The sequence below is a fragment of the Ochotona princeps genome, chromosome 12 (genome assembly GCF_030435755.1).
Source record: "Ochotona princeps isolate mOchPri1 chromosome 12, mOchPri1.hap1, whole genome shotgun sequence".
In the NCBI taxonomy this organism is placed as follows: Eukaryota; Metazoa; Chordata; class Mammalia; order Lagomorpha; family Ochotonidae; genus Ochotona; species Ochotona princeps.
The window spans coordinates 65,898,882-65,917,349 of record NC_080843.1 but is presented as its reverse complement, the minus strand read 5'-3'; the positions used below and the strand labels follow the sequence as shown (position 1 = coordinate 65,917,349).

The 18,468-nt window shown below is 40.1% G+C and overlaps 1 protein-coding gene across 2 annotated transcripts in view; it reads left to right on the top strand.

The window, feature by feature from the left end:
• Positions 1–18,468, top strand: part of SGCG (sarcoglycan gamma) — a 42,280-nt gene that overhangs the window by 20,271 nt on the left and 3,541 nt on the right. For both annotated transcript variants that reach the window (XM_036493414.2, XM_012927035.2), the window contains exons 4-6: positions 1,883–1,970; positions 9,631–9,750; positions 13,151–13,223. In XM_036493414.2, the coding sequence (XP_036349307.2) occupies positions 1,883–1,970; positions 9,631–9,750; positions 13,151–13,223 (281 nt within the window). The remainder of the gene's footprint in view (positions 1–1,882; positions 1,971–9,630; positions 9,751–13,150; positions 13,224–18,468) is intronic.

The window sequence follows — 18,468 nt, the reverse complement described above, 5'->3', positions numbered from 1 at the left end:
GCTTTTTTCCTTCTAGCACTGAGGTGGTTGGTCACTGGTCAATGATTTAGAAAAATCAGACTAATCAGAAATCAGGTAACTACATCAGAGCAAATTTAATATTTTGAAATTAGTAATAACTTTCAGTTATATTTTATCAGATTTTTCTATCTCCAATATGTCTTATTTTTTTTAAAAAAAAGGAGAAAAAACATCATGCAAAATATTTTAGATTATCGTATATTAAAGTCTCACAGTGTGGGATTAATGGGTGTGCCAATCAATACATGCACTTATCTAACAATGAGAACACTGTGTTAACGAAATTGAACATTATTTGGCTTCTAATCTGGCTTTCCAGCAATAGCAGTCCTAGAACAAAGCTATGTCTCACAGTTTTTGTATGCATTGATATTTACCAATTTCCTTTGTAAAGATCAGCCTAGGTAGCAATTTTTCATAAAAATTATTAAAAAGAAATAATTTACACCATTGCAAGATTTGACAATTCCTTTTTCAATATTGCTTGTCTGAAAAAATTTCCTCGTTCTAAATAGATTCAACATGATATTCTAGCCTCTAAAATCTGATTATTCAAAAATCGTAAAGGGGGGCTGGCACCAGCACTGTCCAAGGTTAACCCTCTGTCTATTGCACCAGCATCCCGTATGGGCGCCGGTTCATGTCCCAGATGCTCCATTTCCAATCCAGGTCCTTGCTTACAGCCTGGGGAAGCAGGGGAGAATGGCCCAAAGTTTTGGGACCACGCACTCACTCAAATGGGAAACCCAGAGGAAGCCCCCTGTCCAGGCTTTGAGTCGGCTTAGTTCCGCCCATAGCAACCATTTGGGAAGTGAATCCCTGGGTGGATTCACTCCATCTCTCTCTGTCACTCCTCTCTGTAAAATCTGCCTTCCAAATAAAAATAAATATCTTTTAAATAGTAAAAGTAGTCAGTCATACAGGAGGTTTTTTGCTGGATTCATGCTATTAACTCCTCCACCCTGCCCCATTAACCCAAGAATATGGTCATTATCACTGAAAAGAAAGGCTTTACAAGCTGTTTCTTATCTTGCAACCCAAAGTACCTCAGATTCAGGCTTTTCAAATATTGAAATATTTGCATCGGCATAATGAGATATTTTAGGGAAGTGATCCACATCTAAACATGAAATGTATCTCCGTCTCCTATTCGCTTTATACACATCGTCTAAGGTAATTTCATACGATGCTTTTGTGCACCTGTGCTTCAACTGCAATCTGTCACCTGAGGTCAGTGACCAAACAGTTGCAGTTTGGAAAGCATTTCAGATTTTGGACTTTGGATTTAAAATGGTCAATGTGTTTTCTATCACTGGGATTACAAATGAAATGCAACAGAAATTCATGACAATAAAGCTTTCCTTGAAATTTGTACCTGTGAAGTCCATGGCCTTGAACTGATGCCAGGTTAATTTAAAGTCGGACTCCATGGAGTCAGAGAGAGATGGTGGGAAGCCTTTGGGTTTTGACAGTAAGAGTGATATTTCTTATAGAACAGCTCACTCTTCTCTAATGTATCTTTTTGAAATACATACATAACTGAAAGCAGAATTTTATTTTCTGGGAAAAGAATACTGATTAAAACTTTTCAGTTCTTTATCTTGAAAATAGACTCATCATCCCATTGTAACCAATACACAAAATCATTGTAAACCCATTGGATTGTTATATCCTATGAAAAAATGGATACAATTACTCTCCTGCCCTAGCTCAGAATTGTTCAATACTTTTAGTCACAAATGTTGTTGGATCCCAGGGTTTGTGATGTTAGAGAAATTATCTCATGTAAGCCCTACATTTATGAAAAATGTGCTCATTCTTAATAGCATTTCTTTTGCTGATCCTATAAATCCCTCTGTAGGATTCGTCTCTGCTGCTGCAGTCAACCCAGAATGTAACTGTAAATGCTCGCAACTCAGAAGGGGAGGTCACGGGCAGGCTGACAGTGGGTGAGTCAAAGTCACAGATGTTTGCACGAGCATGGCCTATGCATAAGGTAAATGGGAATGCTCTTTTCTCAAGAACTCACAACTGTTTATCAATCATTATACTATGAATGTTCTCAATGTTGTGCTATACCGACCGTGGAAAATAGTACCGCAGCATGGTACGGAAGAGTATTTGGAGATCCTGGTATATTTTAACTAGTTATTTCAGTTCCAAGAATTATGAGGAAACTTGCAAGATGAATTGCATGAAAAAAAAAACAGTAATTACAAGGTAAAAATATAAACTATATATATTAATTTTTCTAAATTTTTGTTTCCATGATATGATTCCATGGGCACAGGGATTCCCCTTTCCACTCCGCCCATTCCCTTCCATGACTGTGTCCCCCATTTTATTACAATAGTATGTTTTAAAGATTTATGTGTTTGACAGCAGAGCAACAGAGAGAGGGAGAAACATACATGCACACACACACAGATCTTGTACCCTTTGGTTTTGGTTGATCTCCCAAATATCTGAAACAGCTAATTCTGGGCCAGGCAAAAATCAGGAGCCAGGATCTTCTTCCTGGAATACCACGGGGGTGTTCAGGATCCAAGCACTTTGGCTACCATCTGCTAGCTCACCACACATTTTATCATTAGGAAGTTGGATCCGAAGTGGAGCAGCGAGGGCTTGAACCATATGTGGGACGCCAGCATCACAGACAGTGGCTTTAACTCTCTACATCACAACATGAGTCCCAAGTACGAAGAAATTTGTGCAATCTGTCAAATGTCACATGACTAATTAGTGGTGGGGCAAGAAACGAAAGCCTGGCTGTCTGACTCAGTTGTATTTCCGGCAATCCATAAAGCCACACTGAAGTGATAATAATCCAATTTCCCACATCAAAGAACTTCCACAATACTTATCTGTACTTACAAAATTACATGATTATCATGCTAAAGGCATTTTCCCTCTCAGTAGAGTACAGACAACCCTTGTTCTGTCTGACTCTGATATGCACAAATTTGTTATCATGATTTAGTTAAATAAATCGGTCCTCCAAAAATAAGCTTCAGATTTCCGTCATCACAGTCTGTTAACTCTGAGTACATGCTTCAAAGTACAAATTTCTCTGCTAGAGGCACATCCTGATCTGTGATCAATGCCAACACTTCATTCCTCAACATAAGCTCATCAGATTCAAGACCCTTAGGTAAATGATATCACCATTGAGCCCATTTCTCTCTGTAAAATCCGCCTTTCAAGCAAAAATAAATATGTCTTTATTTTTTAAAAAAAGCTTTAAATAAGCAAAACCAACAAACTGTTAGCTAAACAAAAAACTAAAGGGAAGATTTAAAAAATTAAATCAATGGTGAACATCAACAGCAGAGAAATAGAAGAATTATTAGGGGTAATTATGAACTAATATATGGCAATAAATTTGGTAACCCAGAAGGAAAAGACAAATTCCTGAGTTTAAAAGTATGAATAATTATTTTAATTAATTATTTTAATTAACAGGAATTAAGAATTTTTAAACACACCAACAATGAGTAGCAAGAATGAGATTTTAATCAGTAATTAAAAGCTTTCCATCAATAAAAGACTTCGGAGCAGATGACATCTTTGTTGAATTATACGAAACAACAAGAACTAACATAAATGCTTCTTTTTTAAAAGATTTATTTATTTTTATTTCAAAGTCAGATATATAGAGAGAGAAGGAGAGACAGAGAGGAAGATCTTCTATCCGATGATTCACTCCCCAAGTGAGCGCAACGGCTGGAGCTGTGCCAACCTGAAGCCAGGAGCCAGGAACTTCCTCCAGGTCTCCCACACAGGTGCAGGGTCCCAAGGCTTTGGGCCATCCTCAACTGCTTTCCCAGGCCACAGGCAGGGAGCTGGATGGGAAGTGGAGCTGCCGGGATTAGAACCAGTGCCCATATGGGATCCTAGCACGTTCAGGGCGAGGACTTTAGCTGCTAGGCCACCGCGATGGGCCCAGTGCTTCTTAAATTATTCCGAAAACAGAAAGGGAGCAATTTTTCCAAATTCATTTGAAAAAAAAATCTGCATTAGCTTGATATCAAAACCAGATAAGGACATAACAAGGAAAAAGAATGACAAGTCGCTAACCTCAAATTCCTTAAATAGTAGCAAACCAAATTCAATCACACATTAAAAAAATGCTTGAGCATGTCAAGTGGGATTCATCCCAAGGATGCAGGAATAATTTAACATGTGCAAAACTGTAGCTGCTTATGCATTTTTATCTTGGAGGGTGTGTGTAGAAGTAAGATGTTTGCAATGTCAGATCTGAACAAAGAGGTACTGTCAGGGAATGGTGACTTCCTGTCACCCCTGCCCCCTCAGTCTTCGCTTTCCTAGCCTCTTGCTCCTTCATACCCTGTCAGTAACCGGTTTCTTTAGTTTTGGCTTCATTCTTCTGCTATTCCCTTTGTTAATGTGCAGATATCTGCTATTTCCCAAGTTCACTTCATTTTGCTTAATGGGGAGCTTCGACAGGTATTCTTTTGCAATTTAACTTAGTAACATGCCTTGCAAATTACTACATCTCAGTTCATAGACTGAGAACGGTACTCCATTTTTTGCAGCTTGTTTTCTCAACCATCTGCCTGTTTACGTGGGCGTTTAGCCATTTCTCGATATTTTTAAATTATCAATGCTTGCAAACAATAGCCATTACATGTGCATTTCGCTTTGTTGAAGAGAGGTCTCCAGGGTCGATGTCTAACATCGGGTTTGTTCTTATGTTGCTATGGATTTTTGTCAGTTTTTGCCTGTTAGAAGGTTGTATCTATTCGATTCCCACCATTATTGTCTTTCTTGACAGCTTCACCAGCCACAGAATGTGTTGGCTTGTTCTTCTAAATTATTTCCAGTCTGATTGATGAGGAATGATGTATTAGTCAGCTCTTCTAATGGAACAAAGGACACACACTATTTATAAAGGAAGGAGGATTGTTTCAGTGCCTAGCTTGGAAACACACATCCCAAGATCCGATAGATATGTTGGTCTGGCATCTGGTGATGGCATTTTTGCTGCCGGAGCCCCAGGTAGCACTGAGCATCAGATGGCAAGAGGGTATATGTTTCTGTCTGATAGCCGCATCAGCAGCCCAATCCAAAATCACGTTTTCTCAAAGGTCCCACCCTAAACTCCACAGCGGAATCAAGTTTCCACCCCTTTAGTGCCATGATCCGAGTTCTTTGGAGACCAAGCGTCTAACACGTGGACCTTTCGAGGTCTCCCAAATATCCAAGCATCACAAATGGCATCCCTGTGTCAAATTCCATCTCTCTGATTTTTCTGAGTTTAAAGATCTTCCATGTGCATGGGTTTCAAAAAATTTGCACCAAAGCACAAGTTTTCTAATTCTGTTTTGCACGAGCCTTTAAGGTAGCTAGTAATTTCTCACGAGTTTGAGGGCCCTTTTGACAGCTTTTGGTGAATGATCTGCACACGACTCCACCCACACGCATTTTTCCGCTGACGTTGCTCATGTTCTGCTCCTCAGTTGTCATGGCGCTTTCACACCGATAAGGGATTTGAGCACTTTGCCTGGTGTGTGCGCTGTTAGTATTTACACACACTTTTTTTCAGTTATTGTCTAACTTTATTTTGCGTTTTAATCAACTAACATTTGATTTCTTTATAAATTTGCAATCTCATTGCCTCTGGATTCTGAATAATGGTTTGAAAGATTTTCTCTGCACCAAGATTAAAAGGGACAAAATTCATGTTTTTTTGGTTTTTTTAAAGATTTATTTAATTTTTTTATTACAAAGTCAGATATACAGAGAGGAGAGACAGAGAGGAAGATCCTCCATCCAATGATCCACTCACCAAGTGAGCACAACAGACAGTGCTGTACCGATCCGAAGCCAGGAACCAGGAACCTCTTCCGGGTCTCCCACGCGGGTGCAGGGTCCCAAGGCTTTGGGCCATCCTCGGCTTTCCCAGGCCACAAGCAGGGAGCTGGATGGGAAGTGGAGCCGCTGGGACCAGAACCTGTGCCCATATGGGATCCTAGCACGTTCAAGGCGAGAGGACCCCAGCCGCTAAGCCACGCTGCCGGGCCCACAACATCCATGTTTACACTTAAGATGTTTGCATGGTTTCATTCTGTAAAAAACCTAGATCCTTAACCAGTGAGAAGTCGATTCTTCTGTGGAGTGAGATGCAAATTTAATGTTTTCTTTTCCAAAGGTTACCCACCTGTCACAAAACCATTTACTGAAAACTCCAACTTTATATCCAGTTACTTGAGGTGCTGTCATCATCATATATTAGATGATCTTAAAAAAAACTGTGGGAAATGAAATGGAAAGGTTTATTTTGGTGTGAACACTTTTTGAGATGTGTGCATACTTTTTTTGTAATATGAGTTTTCTTTGAATTTTTTGAAGATCTTTCAAGAGCATGGGTTTCAAAAAATTTGCACCAAAGCACAAGTTTTTTTTTGTTAATTCTGTTTTTCACGAGCCTTTAAGGTAGCTAGTAATTTTTTCAAATTTGTAGTCCATGAGCCTTTTGAGATGTCTTTGTATATGGACATATTGGTTGTTGTGTGTTAATTTTACATCCTGACACTTGCAAAATTTTTCATTGATCATTTTTGTTAGCCTCTGGGTTTTGCAGGTATCCTATTTGCACCAACCAACAGACACTTCTTCACCCAAACATAAGCCTCTAATTGATACTATAGTATTAGCTGCATTAATACATCTAATACAATATTTATAGCAGTAGTTGCAGTAGATACTCCCAATCTCAGCGGAAATGTTGTTAATCTTTCTGAACAGAATAAAATATTTTTTCTTAGGGTTAAAGTATATTTATTTTTGCCATGTTAAGATACTATCTTTTCATGTGTGTATCCTGGAACTTTCTGTCATAAATCTGTATTGAATTTTACCAAGGATTTTTCAGCATCAATAAATATAAATGGGCTTAGTTTTTATTAAAATTATTAACTTGACAATAATTTTGGCATAACAGTAAGCTTGTCCTCATATAAAACCAATCTTGCATTCCTAGATTAAATTCCAATCATGATACATTACTTTGTTACAAGATGCTGGATTCTAATGTCTTTGGCTGTTCCCATTTAGAATGTGTACCATTTACGGTTTTGTTTGCTTAGGTATCAGTGTTAACCTTGTTGCTTAAAGCACCCCCAACATTCTTGAAATAGTTACATAGCACTGAGACTAACCAATCTGTGACCATGTGTTCGAAATCTCGTGTGATGTCATCTATGCCGGCGCTTCAGCATTGGGTAACTTTTAAACATGTTCCTCCTTTTTTCCAATGAACACACTAGTGTGTTCATATCTGCTCTGTTTCCCAGTGGCGCGATCTAGCGCATGTGCGATTTCACATTTGTTTCCGTAGGAATGTACTTACTGGTCTCTCTTTCTAATCTCTGTCATTTCTTATTCTGTGTACCTGTGCTTTCTCGTGGATTATCAGCTTAGCACGTGGCTTATCTATTTTGCTGATTTCCTCAAAATCATAAAATCTTATTTATTAGATTCACTCTTTCTTTTTTTTTTTTTTTTATAATCTATTTTATTGTGTTGTTGTTGACAATCTTTACATAGTTAATTACAGTTAAAGAAAGAAAAAGAAAGAAAAAAAAAGGTTCAGGGGGATAGGGAAGTGGGCAATACTATTATGTCCATATTGTTTCCATCTTGTATCTGAGGTAAAGGAGGATATTGAGGGAGAAGCCCCACCCGGTTTCCCGCCCACCCCGAGTCCCGGATGTGGGGCATGCTCTGAGATATGTGCTCAAGTGGTGTCAATAGTTCTCCAGTTATGAATCGCTGCCAGTTTTGCTCAATGAGGTCGTCCACTGATTGATATGGTCCATCATAAAGTCTCCGTTTGCCCCATTTTTCGCTGCTAACATGTAGCTGAGATGAATGATTGATCTGCTCTGTCTTCTGTCTTTTCTTGATTAGAGTTCTGAGTCCAGCAGTTCGATTGGGGAGATCTCCAAAGAAACTTTGAGGTATTCCCAGACTAGTTTCTTGTATGTTCTAGCAAGCACAGGGCCCGGCACAGTCCATCACCACGATCAGCTGGTGGTTGCAATTGCTGGGTTGGTTCTGTTTTCAGTCCCGAGTTGCACTGGAACCAATGGGTGCTGCAGTCCAGTCTGGTTCTGCCCTGCACGTACTCGGCCCTCACACAAACCAGTGGGAGCTGCAGCCTAGTCGGGGCGACCCACAATAACCCCCACCAGGCCCGCCCCCTACCCAATCAGCACACGTGAGATCCAGGAAGGAAGGGAGGGGCAGAACTGGCGGGGGGATTAAGGGGCTGGTTCCCTCGCTGGACAGCTACTCCCACCGGAAGGAGAGCGTGGGCTGGGATAGAGACAGACTAGACTATGCAAGATTCACTCTTTCATATCACTCTCTTACCCAGTAATTTTTACTTTTAGCTTTATTATTTTCCTTCCTGAGTTTTCTTTTATCTCTATTGCTCACTTTCTAGCTTTTTTGAATTAAGAATTCAGTTCGTAATTTAATTGGCAAAGTGTTCAGTACAATGAGTTTTATTCTTGTCACTGCTACCCATGCACACCGAAAATTTTGAAATATGATTCCAATGCTTTTATTTTCTTTCATTCTGTACTTTCTGTTTGTATTTTATCTAGTAGTTATTTAATCATTGTTTGTGACTAGGCCATGTGTCATTTCATGTGACTGTACAGTTTCTACTTCCGTAGATTCAAGTTCAGTGTATGTCAGTGAGACCTGCCCTCTTCCTCTGCTTTTACAGCTTCTCCATCCTGACTATTTTTCACCCTCTTGATGTTTATTGTACTAACAGAGGTTTACTAAATCTTGTGTGACCAATGTGTTTTGTTCGCTCTCAGCTTCACTTTTTGTTTCACTGACACAGTTGCTGTAAAATTTGGAGGCTAAAATGATTTCTGTGTGACTCGTGGAATAGTGAGCTAAGCTGCTTCTTGCATACCATACTGAAGCTCCACTTTCAACCTGGGCTGCCCGGCTTCTGACTCAGCTCCCTGCTCATGCACCTGGAAAGGCAGCAGAGGACATGGGAAACCAGAATAGAGTTCAAAGCTCTTGGCTTTGAGCTGGCTTTGCAGATGCCTGGGGAGTGAGCCAACCAATGGAAGACTCTCCTCGTCTCTCTGTCTAGCTGTCCGTCATCTATCTCGGTGTTCCTTCCATGCAGTCGGAGGTGAAGAGCTCTTCTAAGCATAGTGGCCGGGCAGAAATTCGGGATGTGCTGCACCTTCTGGTGATCTGTCACCCTGGAAGCAAGCCTTCTGTTCAGCAGCCTTTCACGAGTCTCGCGTTTCAGACTGCAGAATTCCCTGGAAGTAAATACTGCGATGAAACCAAGTTAAATGATGAGCAAAAGAAATACATTATTTTGACGAATTTTAAATGTTTTCATACATATATTTGCTTTTGATGAGCATATTGTTTAATGCAACCCCTTTTAGTCTTAGGCTTAAAAATCAATAAAACTATCGTTAAGAAAATACTAAACATCTAGATATTTGGTGCTCCTGGGCGACATGGCGTGTATACAAATTGAGGGTTCAGCACTAGTTATGATAAACACTTTATGATAAACTGCTCTCATTAATTCTTCAGGTCCCAAGATGGTAGAAGTTCAGAGTCAGCAGTTTGAGATCAACTCCAAAGAGGACAAGCCCCTGTTTACTGTTGATGAGAAAGAAGTTGTGGTCGGCACAGGTAGACTGCGAGTAACCGGTATGTGGTAACTGTCGAGCAAACTGATGTCCACGGAACGTACTTCTGCAGAAAAAAAAATATGTGCTTCTTAGTTTATGCTACGGTCTTACAGATAGCAAGGACTTGGTCCTTTGGCCTTTTGGCTTCCTTATGGCATTTTTTTGGACAGTCTTAGATCTCTTCTTCCACCATATCCTTATCTTTCATCTCCAATTGGTGCAACTCAAGGGCTTATCATTTATTCCTCTGTCGCCTAGACAATTCAAATATCTTGTTTTCCAAGTTTTTTTCCATTCCCATTGTATCAGATATTTATGTCACCCGTATTTGTACAAAAACAAAAATTCTTGTTGAACTGAAGTTTGCCTAGGGTTCCTATCGGGCTCATTTGGGGGACTGAAAAATTTTAAGAAAAAAAATGAAAACACATTCTGAAAGCATTGGCTGATTTTCTCTAAAGTACAGAAGACACAAACAGTCAGACACTGGTTAAATACACTCCTACATTAATCTGAAAATCAATAGCAATGCCATCCTTTCCCATAATATTACCAATAGTGAAAAGAAAGCAATCTTTCCTGAGCTAGGAGGGAAATTCAACACCCTTACAAGGTTTTATGCAATATATAACTCTTAGCAAAAAAAAAAAAAAACATAAAAATTATAAGAAAACAGTGCTGCATAATCTAAGGTAGCTGTGACCCTGGTTTCTTACTAAAATACTCATAAAGGACATTAGGGAGTCCTTTGCTTTATTAGAGTCTGTGCAGCTATCGGTGGGTTCAAATATGTCAGGAAACACTTTAAAGTTATGCATCTGATAGACGTACAGAACCTAACAAAGCAAACAGATTGGCCATGAAATGAAGTTGCAAGCAAATGATGCAGGACTTATACAAGTCAGAAGTGATGTAGCAATACTGGACCTGGGGCTGGCATGATAGCTCAACTAGCTCACCGTTTGCCTGCAAACTCTGGCATCCCATACGGGCAGCGGTGTATGTCCAGGCTGCTCCACTTCCCATCCAGCTTCTGCTTATGGCCCAGGAAAGCAGCAGAGGATGGCCAAAGACCTTGGGCCACTACACTCACATCGGAGTTCTGGAAGAAGCTCCTGACTCCTGACTTTGCATCACCTCATCTCTACCTAGTGGTTGTGACCATTTTGAGAGTGAACCACCAAATGAAAGCTCTTTTTCTCTCTGTTTCTCCTCTCTGTACATCCATCTTTCCAATGAAAATAAACAAAACTTTAAAAAGCAGCAAAAGTTGACACTATAAAAGAAACAGAATCACCCTCAAATCAAATGTTTTGCTGCATTTTTCACCTCTCCTGCCACCGGCACAGCCTCTTAAGCACGAGACAGCAGAGGATGGAATGGGAGGCTCTTTCTGGAACCTTCTTTCAAGTTCCTATTGTCTATCTGACCCAGATAATAAAGCTTTTCTTTCCATGGTCTTGATTGCTTAAATACTCAATAATCAATAATAATAATAATAAATCTGTTAAGATCCTGAACCTTAGTCAATTAGGAAACTGAAAAATAGTTTGCAAGTCAAATTCATGGAGGAAATTCAGCAGGTTCACTAGCTCAGTTTAAGATTAACCTAAGATTTTAAGCAGGCACTTTCCTCGCCTAAAAATAGAATGGGTCACCAAGTAACCAAAACTAACATATCTCCCTTCCTAACCCCGGTTAACAGAACATATTATTGGAATAACACCAGCATGTTGACTTCCAAAAGAATATTCTTGCACCATTGCCAGCACTGACTTTTGGCAACTGAAAAAGTGTTAGCTTGACTGTCTCCAGTGCATTTTAGTCCTTTGAAAATGCTTTGCTGAGCTGGGCCCATTCCCAACAAAGTAAATACCTCACAATGAGCAGACCAAGTTCCATCCCTTTATACTTTATCCTGCAGCAAGGCGAGGTTCTATTTGCATGGTAAAAAGTAGCCCAGTTAACATTTTACACACTGCAATTGACGATATCTGGGAGACAACCACAGCTCTAAGACAAGGAAGTGCTTAAACAAGATTCCAGGCCTAATCCAAGGGTGGGACCCACAACAATAATGGAGTACCTGGCTATATCCTAACAGGTTATACAGACAATGCAAAGCTACTCAACTTGCGTATGCTCACAATATTCAAGAGAAGAAATATTTTCAGTGTAACACAAACGATAAGCTTTCCATGTAGAGTCCATTATATTTCCAATAAGCTGATGACTTGTTCATGCCCATGGACCACAGAACTCCTTGAAATGCTCGTCTGCACACCGTGGTCAAAGGCCAGATGCACTATACTTTGCTGTGTAGTCTTCCTGCTATAAAGAGAGCTCTCCCTGCCCAGGACTCCAAAACAATAGAGCTGCACTTTGCTACTGCCACACTGCTTTCTATCGTGTTTGTCATCTGTGTATGAGAAATCTCATACAAATGAGGGCTGTGCATTCAAGTCACCCTAGGAAAGTTAACTAGCCTTCCTACTCTTTGATTTCCTCATCAGTTAAATGGGATGATACTGTCTCCATCTGGGACCAAGGGTATTAAGCAAGTTAGGATGGAACAAACCACAGTCACCTGCTTTTATATAGCAGCTCTACACCCCACTGACACCGGTCCTTACATATAATGAAGTTCCCAGATTAATCCTGCTGGGAACATAGTGATTCCCAGAAATTTAAAAATATTTAAATTTTTATTTTGTTTTGTGCCTTAAACATAAATGGTTCAACACACAAATTTTACACATAGAACTGGAACTGGTCAACTTACTATTACCTAAAAAATAGATGGACGTATGCAACTTTCAATAGGATTTTTTATTTTTAGTTGAGGTCTAATATTGCTCTCTGGTTTTAAAATACAACCTCTGCTTTGTGACTGCTTTGGAAATCCTATTTCATTGATTGTGCATTGTGGTAGCCTCAGAGAAGTCGGGAACAAACCATGCTGATTTTTTTTAGTTGTTGTTGTTCTGTAATTCACACAGCTGTACAAATTCAGCCACAAAGGACAGCATCTACTTGTGTTTAACACTCAGAAGACTTCCATGTCCACAGGCTCTTTATAAATCAACTCAACTAACCTTGGATGATTGAAAATATTCTTAAAAATTCCATCTGCACTGGCCACACAATTTTTTTTCCCTGTCATTTTCCCCTAAATGACCATCATTTACCAAGAATTTACACTGTACTGGATATTGGGTAATCTGGGTCTCGTTTAAAGCACACAGGAGGATATGCACAGGCTATAGGGGAATACTATTCCATTTGATGTGGGAGACTTGAGCATAATGGATGCTGACAACCACAGGTGTCCTGAACCAGACACTGAGGAATGATGGTGTAGACTGTTGGATCTGTTGGATGTCATTGATGGGACTGACTCCTGTTCCCCTTCTGTTTAGGACCCGGAGGGGCCCTTTTTGAGCATTCGGTGGAGACACCTCTGGTCAGAACAGACCCCTTGCAAGATCTTAGGTAATGATTTCTGTTCAAATTATAAACAAAGCCGCCTACACAAGACAATGTGCGTTTACAGTTAATACCTGATTGTTTCTTACTCCGTTACCCGTTTCCCTGACATTCTGCTGAGGACCAGATCATTTATTAAAATCCAAAGCAGATCCAAAAGTCCTCCTGAACCGGCACTCTCGCTGCCTCTGAACCCCATGCCCTTTCCTCCCCTCCCCCTCTTGGCATCGATTCCGACCGTTAGAACAGCCTATCTCTGCCTCAGTGTGTCCCTCTGCAAGCGGCCCTTCCCACTGCTGGCAGAGCGACCTTCCTGCCAACTGCCCTAAAACCTACACTGAGCCCCAGACTGGCTCTACACGTCTGGGCTGTGATGAGCAATGGCCCCCACCCTTCTGAGCCCCAGAAGACCCTATCAGGTGCCCCCCCTGGCTCTGCAGGTCTGAGCTGTGATGGGCAGCAGTCCCCATCCTTCTCTGCCCTCTTAGGCTTGAATGGTGCAGCATCCTCCTACCCAATACAGTTTGCACAGCTTACTGCATTTGACTGCTGTGTGTCCCTCCTCTTGGCATACCACCCATTTCTACACCATCTACACACAAACCAACACAGTTACACCTTTGAGGGGAAGAGAATGGCACCCTATGGTCTTGAGAATCTACAAAAGGCATTCCTGAAAAATGCCCGTTTACTTTAAGAATTTAAAAAGTATATAAAGTCATTATTAGTAGAAAACAGAACATTTCAAAAGCAAATACTTGATGAACTCATATTTGCAAAACACTAGAACTTGCTGGTACACCTGTTTTTGTTGTTGGTAGCATATTTCACATAACAGACGTCACCACCCTAACCGCCTTTAGCAAGCACCTGGTACTGCAGTGTTTAGCAGAGTCATGTTGTTTAGCAATCATTCATTCCATCCACTCCAGAACTCTAGTCAAGAATAGTTCTGTCCCCATTAAGCCCTTTTTTCTGCCCTTGCCCAGCCCTGGTAGCCACCATTCTGACTCCGCTTCCACGGCTGCAGCCTCAGTAGGCATCCCGTGAAAATGGGCCTATTCTGAGTCTATCCTTTTGTGACTGGTGAGTTTCACTTAGTGAATACCCTCAGCCTTTGCGATATCTGTATCTTTATACAATAGCCTGGATATACAAACCCTCCCAGCTCCTGATGCAAACTTTTTGTAGCCTGTGTGTTGTATCTACTTCACCTTTGTCACTAAGCAATTGAATGTCATATGGTGCTACACCTGTTTATTTTCATAATAGGTTTTATAACAAAGCCAGATATTTTTAAGCAAATGGTCCTAAAATCCAAGGTATTACTTAAAGTAATATTTAAAAGTTGAAATTAAAGTATATGCTAGAAAAATAATAGAGTATAATAAGTAGTACATAATACGGAAGGCAAAACATTGTAGGAATACCAGTGTAACACAGACAAGCCTGGTTAACTAATTTTTCTCATGATCAAAATATTGAGAGTAATCCCTTCATCAGAGTATTCTGGGAAAGATTTAATAAGAAATTGTGCTTAAAGTAGTTTGTAAACTGAAAAGTCAAATACAAATTATAATGTTTAGTGTTTCTGTACTAAATCAATTTTCACACAACATAGGCGTCAAGAAATTCTTCACGTATCTTTAATATCTACTTAAATATTAAAATAAAGCAGGAATTTAATTCATTTCACCCACTTGGAGAACATTTGTAACATAAAAATAAGTTGTGGCCCTAGCCAAGTTGTAACAGTGCCTGTCAATTTCAATGGAGGAGCCTAAGAGCAGTGTAAAGAATTATTAGAGCTAGGGAAGAGGAATATTCTACTCTCCTAAATTAGAAAAATGAGCCAATATCTTACAATGATAATCCCATTAAAACCAATTGGGAATGACAGAACCATAATATAAGGCTTAGAGATGACAAAACCACTTTTCAAAGTGAACATCAGGATTTTAAAACATATGGCGCTTAAAATTAGATAATTCATCTTACATTGTCTCCTTCGGACATAGATCTGCTCTTACACGTAGGTGCCTGATGCGGAAGAAACTGTAAGACTGTTCTCCCTCCTAAGATGCACACAGGGCAGATTGGGTATCCCTAGCGTGCTCACAAAAAAAAATAAACAAATAGAGAAACTATGAATTATTCAAGGGACATGATAAAGAGAGAAGGTTCGAAATTACGTTTATTGAATATCCTTGTCTGCCAGGAACTGTAGTGCTTTCATATAAATTATCTCATTTAATCATCTAGCCGCTATTGAATGTGAATGTGAGTTTATCATTTCACAGCGGAGGAAAATGAGGCCTGCATAATACTGTGTTTACAGAGCTAGAAGTGAAACTGACTCCTAATTCAACTTCCAAGTCCAAGGGCGTCCTGTGCACTTTCTCCACCACTTAAAGTGGATCTTTGAGTGATGTACTCTTATTTAGGACCAGATTCCACTGATTTGTTTCCCTATTTGTTTTCTTTCATCAGCTATTTTTGCTTATTGGTTGCTGGGTTCAATAGTGTTACCACTCATGGCCCAAGGGAAATGAAAATAATCCTAGGATATCCTAAAATGACCTAAGAAAAGAATAAGGATCTTGGAAGGTGAAGATCACATAGCATTTGTAAACGTCATCTCTGAAACATGCATGCGTATCACAACTTGAACTTTGATAGCACAGTAGGGAGACAGTTATCATTCTCTTTTTTTTTCTTTTTTTTTTTTTCTTTTTTTTTTTCTCAAAATTCCATATGGGCGCCAGTCTCAATCCCAGCAGCCCCACTTCCCATCCAGTTCCCTGCTTGTGGCCTGGAAAAGCAGTTAAGGACAGCCCAAAGCCTTGGGACCCTGAACCCACCTAGGAGACCTGGGAGAAGCTCCTGGCTCCTGGTTTCGGATCGGCTTAGTTCTGGCCATTGTGGCCACATGGGAAGAGAATCAGTGGATGGAAGACCTTTTTCTGTCTCTCCTCCTTCCTGTATATCTACCTTTCCAATAAAAATAAATACATCTTTAAAAATTTAATGAAAAGCTGACTGGTACATATGGGTGACAATCAACAGCAGCTGCAAGTAACCAAAGCTGTAAGCAGTAGAGCAAAGAGGGCAGATTTTCAACAGGTATGGATAAAATGGCCAAAAAAGCAAAATATCAAAGTGGAAGACCTTTTCAGAAGTAGCAAGTGTGGAAAATCATACGCCAGAAATTCTAAACATAAGACATCAAGTCATTAAGATTGATAGAACACAGACCTTAGTTTCTGAAATCCATTGCCAATACAACAAAAAAAGAAAAAGTCAGTCAGACACATGAGAAAAACACTTAGCAAATACAAAATAGTTGTAAATGGCACTAGTCGCCATCACTCTTCGGGTGTAAAAGACATCTTTAAGGATGAATTCTCACACTGATTTTAAAAAAAAATCCAAATTAATTTTGCTTGCAAGGAAAACACAAAGAGGCCAGCGTTGTGGCACAGTATAAAGGGTGCCGCCTGTGAGGCCAGCATCCCGTATGGGCACCTGTTTGTGTTCCAGCTGCTCCAGTTGCATACAGCACCATCAGATGACCTGTGTGCTGGAGCCCTGCCACCAGCACGGGAGACCGGGAAGAAACCCCTGACTGCCAGTTTCAGCCTGGCCCAGTGTCAGCATCACAGCCGTGTGGGGAGTAAACCAGTTGATGGAGGGCCTCTGCCTCTCTGTTGTTCCAACTTTCTTTTTCTTTTCTTTTTTTTTAAGATTTATTTATTTTTATTACAAAGTCAGATATACAGAGAGGAGGAGAGACAGAGAGAAAAATCTTCCGTCCGATGATTCACTCCCCAAGTGAGCCGCAACGGCCGATGCTGCACTGATCCGAAGCCGGGAACCAGGAACCTCTTCCAGGTCTCCCACACGGGTGCAGGGTCCCAATGCTTTGGGATGTCCTCGACTGCTTTCCCAGGCCACAAGCAGGGAGCTGGATGGGAACTAGAGCTGCCAGGATTAGAACTGGTGCCCATATGGGATTCTGGCGCGTTTCAGGTGAGGACTTTAGCACTAGACCGCGCCGCTGGGCCCCCAACTTCCAAATAACTAGATAATCTAGTTAAAAACACCTTAATCAAAATCACATATGACTTTAGGTGATAAATGACAGGGAAATGTTATCCAAAAGAAAATAAGTATAGCAGACAAAACAAAAAAAGTTTTCTTTGTTTCAAATGACATTGACAAGGATCAGTAGAAATACTGTTTAGTGATGAAAGGAAGTATTTACCAAGTCAAATTAACATTGGTTACCTTTTGTGGCTCCGTAAGTAGTGAAGGGTAAGAATTGAAGATTAGTACTGAAAGGAGACATGGGCAAATCCACTGTGATGGCTGAATAATTTATGTTTTTCTTTGGACCTGATGGTTCAAGAAGCACAAAACTCAATAAGCACATAGAAAAACATTACCTGTCCACTCATTGCATATGCTGGATTCCACAGACCATGTGAAGAAAGCATACTTATTTTTCAAACACATAAAAAATGGTCACAAAATTTGGCATCTTCTCTAGTGAATTACAATAACGTATCATACAGAACAGATTGTAATCAAAATTCTAAATTCCAGGGCCAACATTGTGACACAGTGGGCAAAGCCACCACTTGCTACCCCAGCATCTCATGTGGGTGCGAGCCCAGGTCCTGACTGCTCCACTTCCTATTCAGCTCCTTGTTAATGGCCTGGGCCAAGCAGCACAAGATGGCCCAAGTACTTGGGCCCCTGCACCTACGTCAGCAATCCCAGTGGAGCTCCTGGCTCCTGGCTCCTGTCTGGCCCAGACTTCTCATTGTGGCTATTTACGGAGTAAGGCAACTGACGAAAGATCTCTGTCTCTCCTCTCGCTCCTATCTGCTTCTCTCTATGTAAGTCTGCTCTTTGATTTAAAAAAAAAAAATCTAAATTAGAAAAAAAACCTCAAGGAAAAGCTATAGCGTATGTTCACTGGTAATAATATGTTAAAATGTAAAATAAATATGTTAAAATGTAGATGAGCAAAATTTAAAATATAGCAAAATTAGTCTGTTAGGTGAAATGAAAAACAAAACATAACATTATTTCAAATATAGAAAATGTCATGCTGAGTAACGTACATAAAATAAAGAAACCTCCATCAATAATACACTTGTGCGATGAAACGCACTATAAATGAAACTAATAGGAATGTCGTGGGAAAAAAAGGAGTATAGTCAGAAAACTTATACTTTTTTTAGTT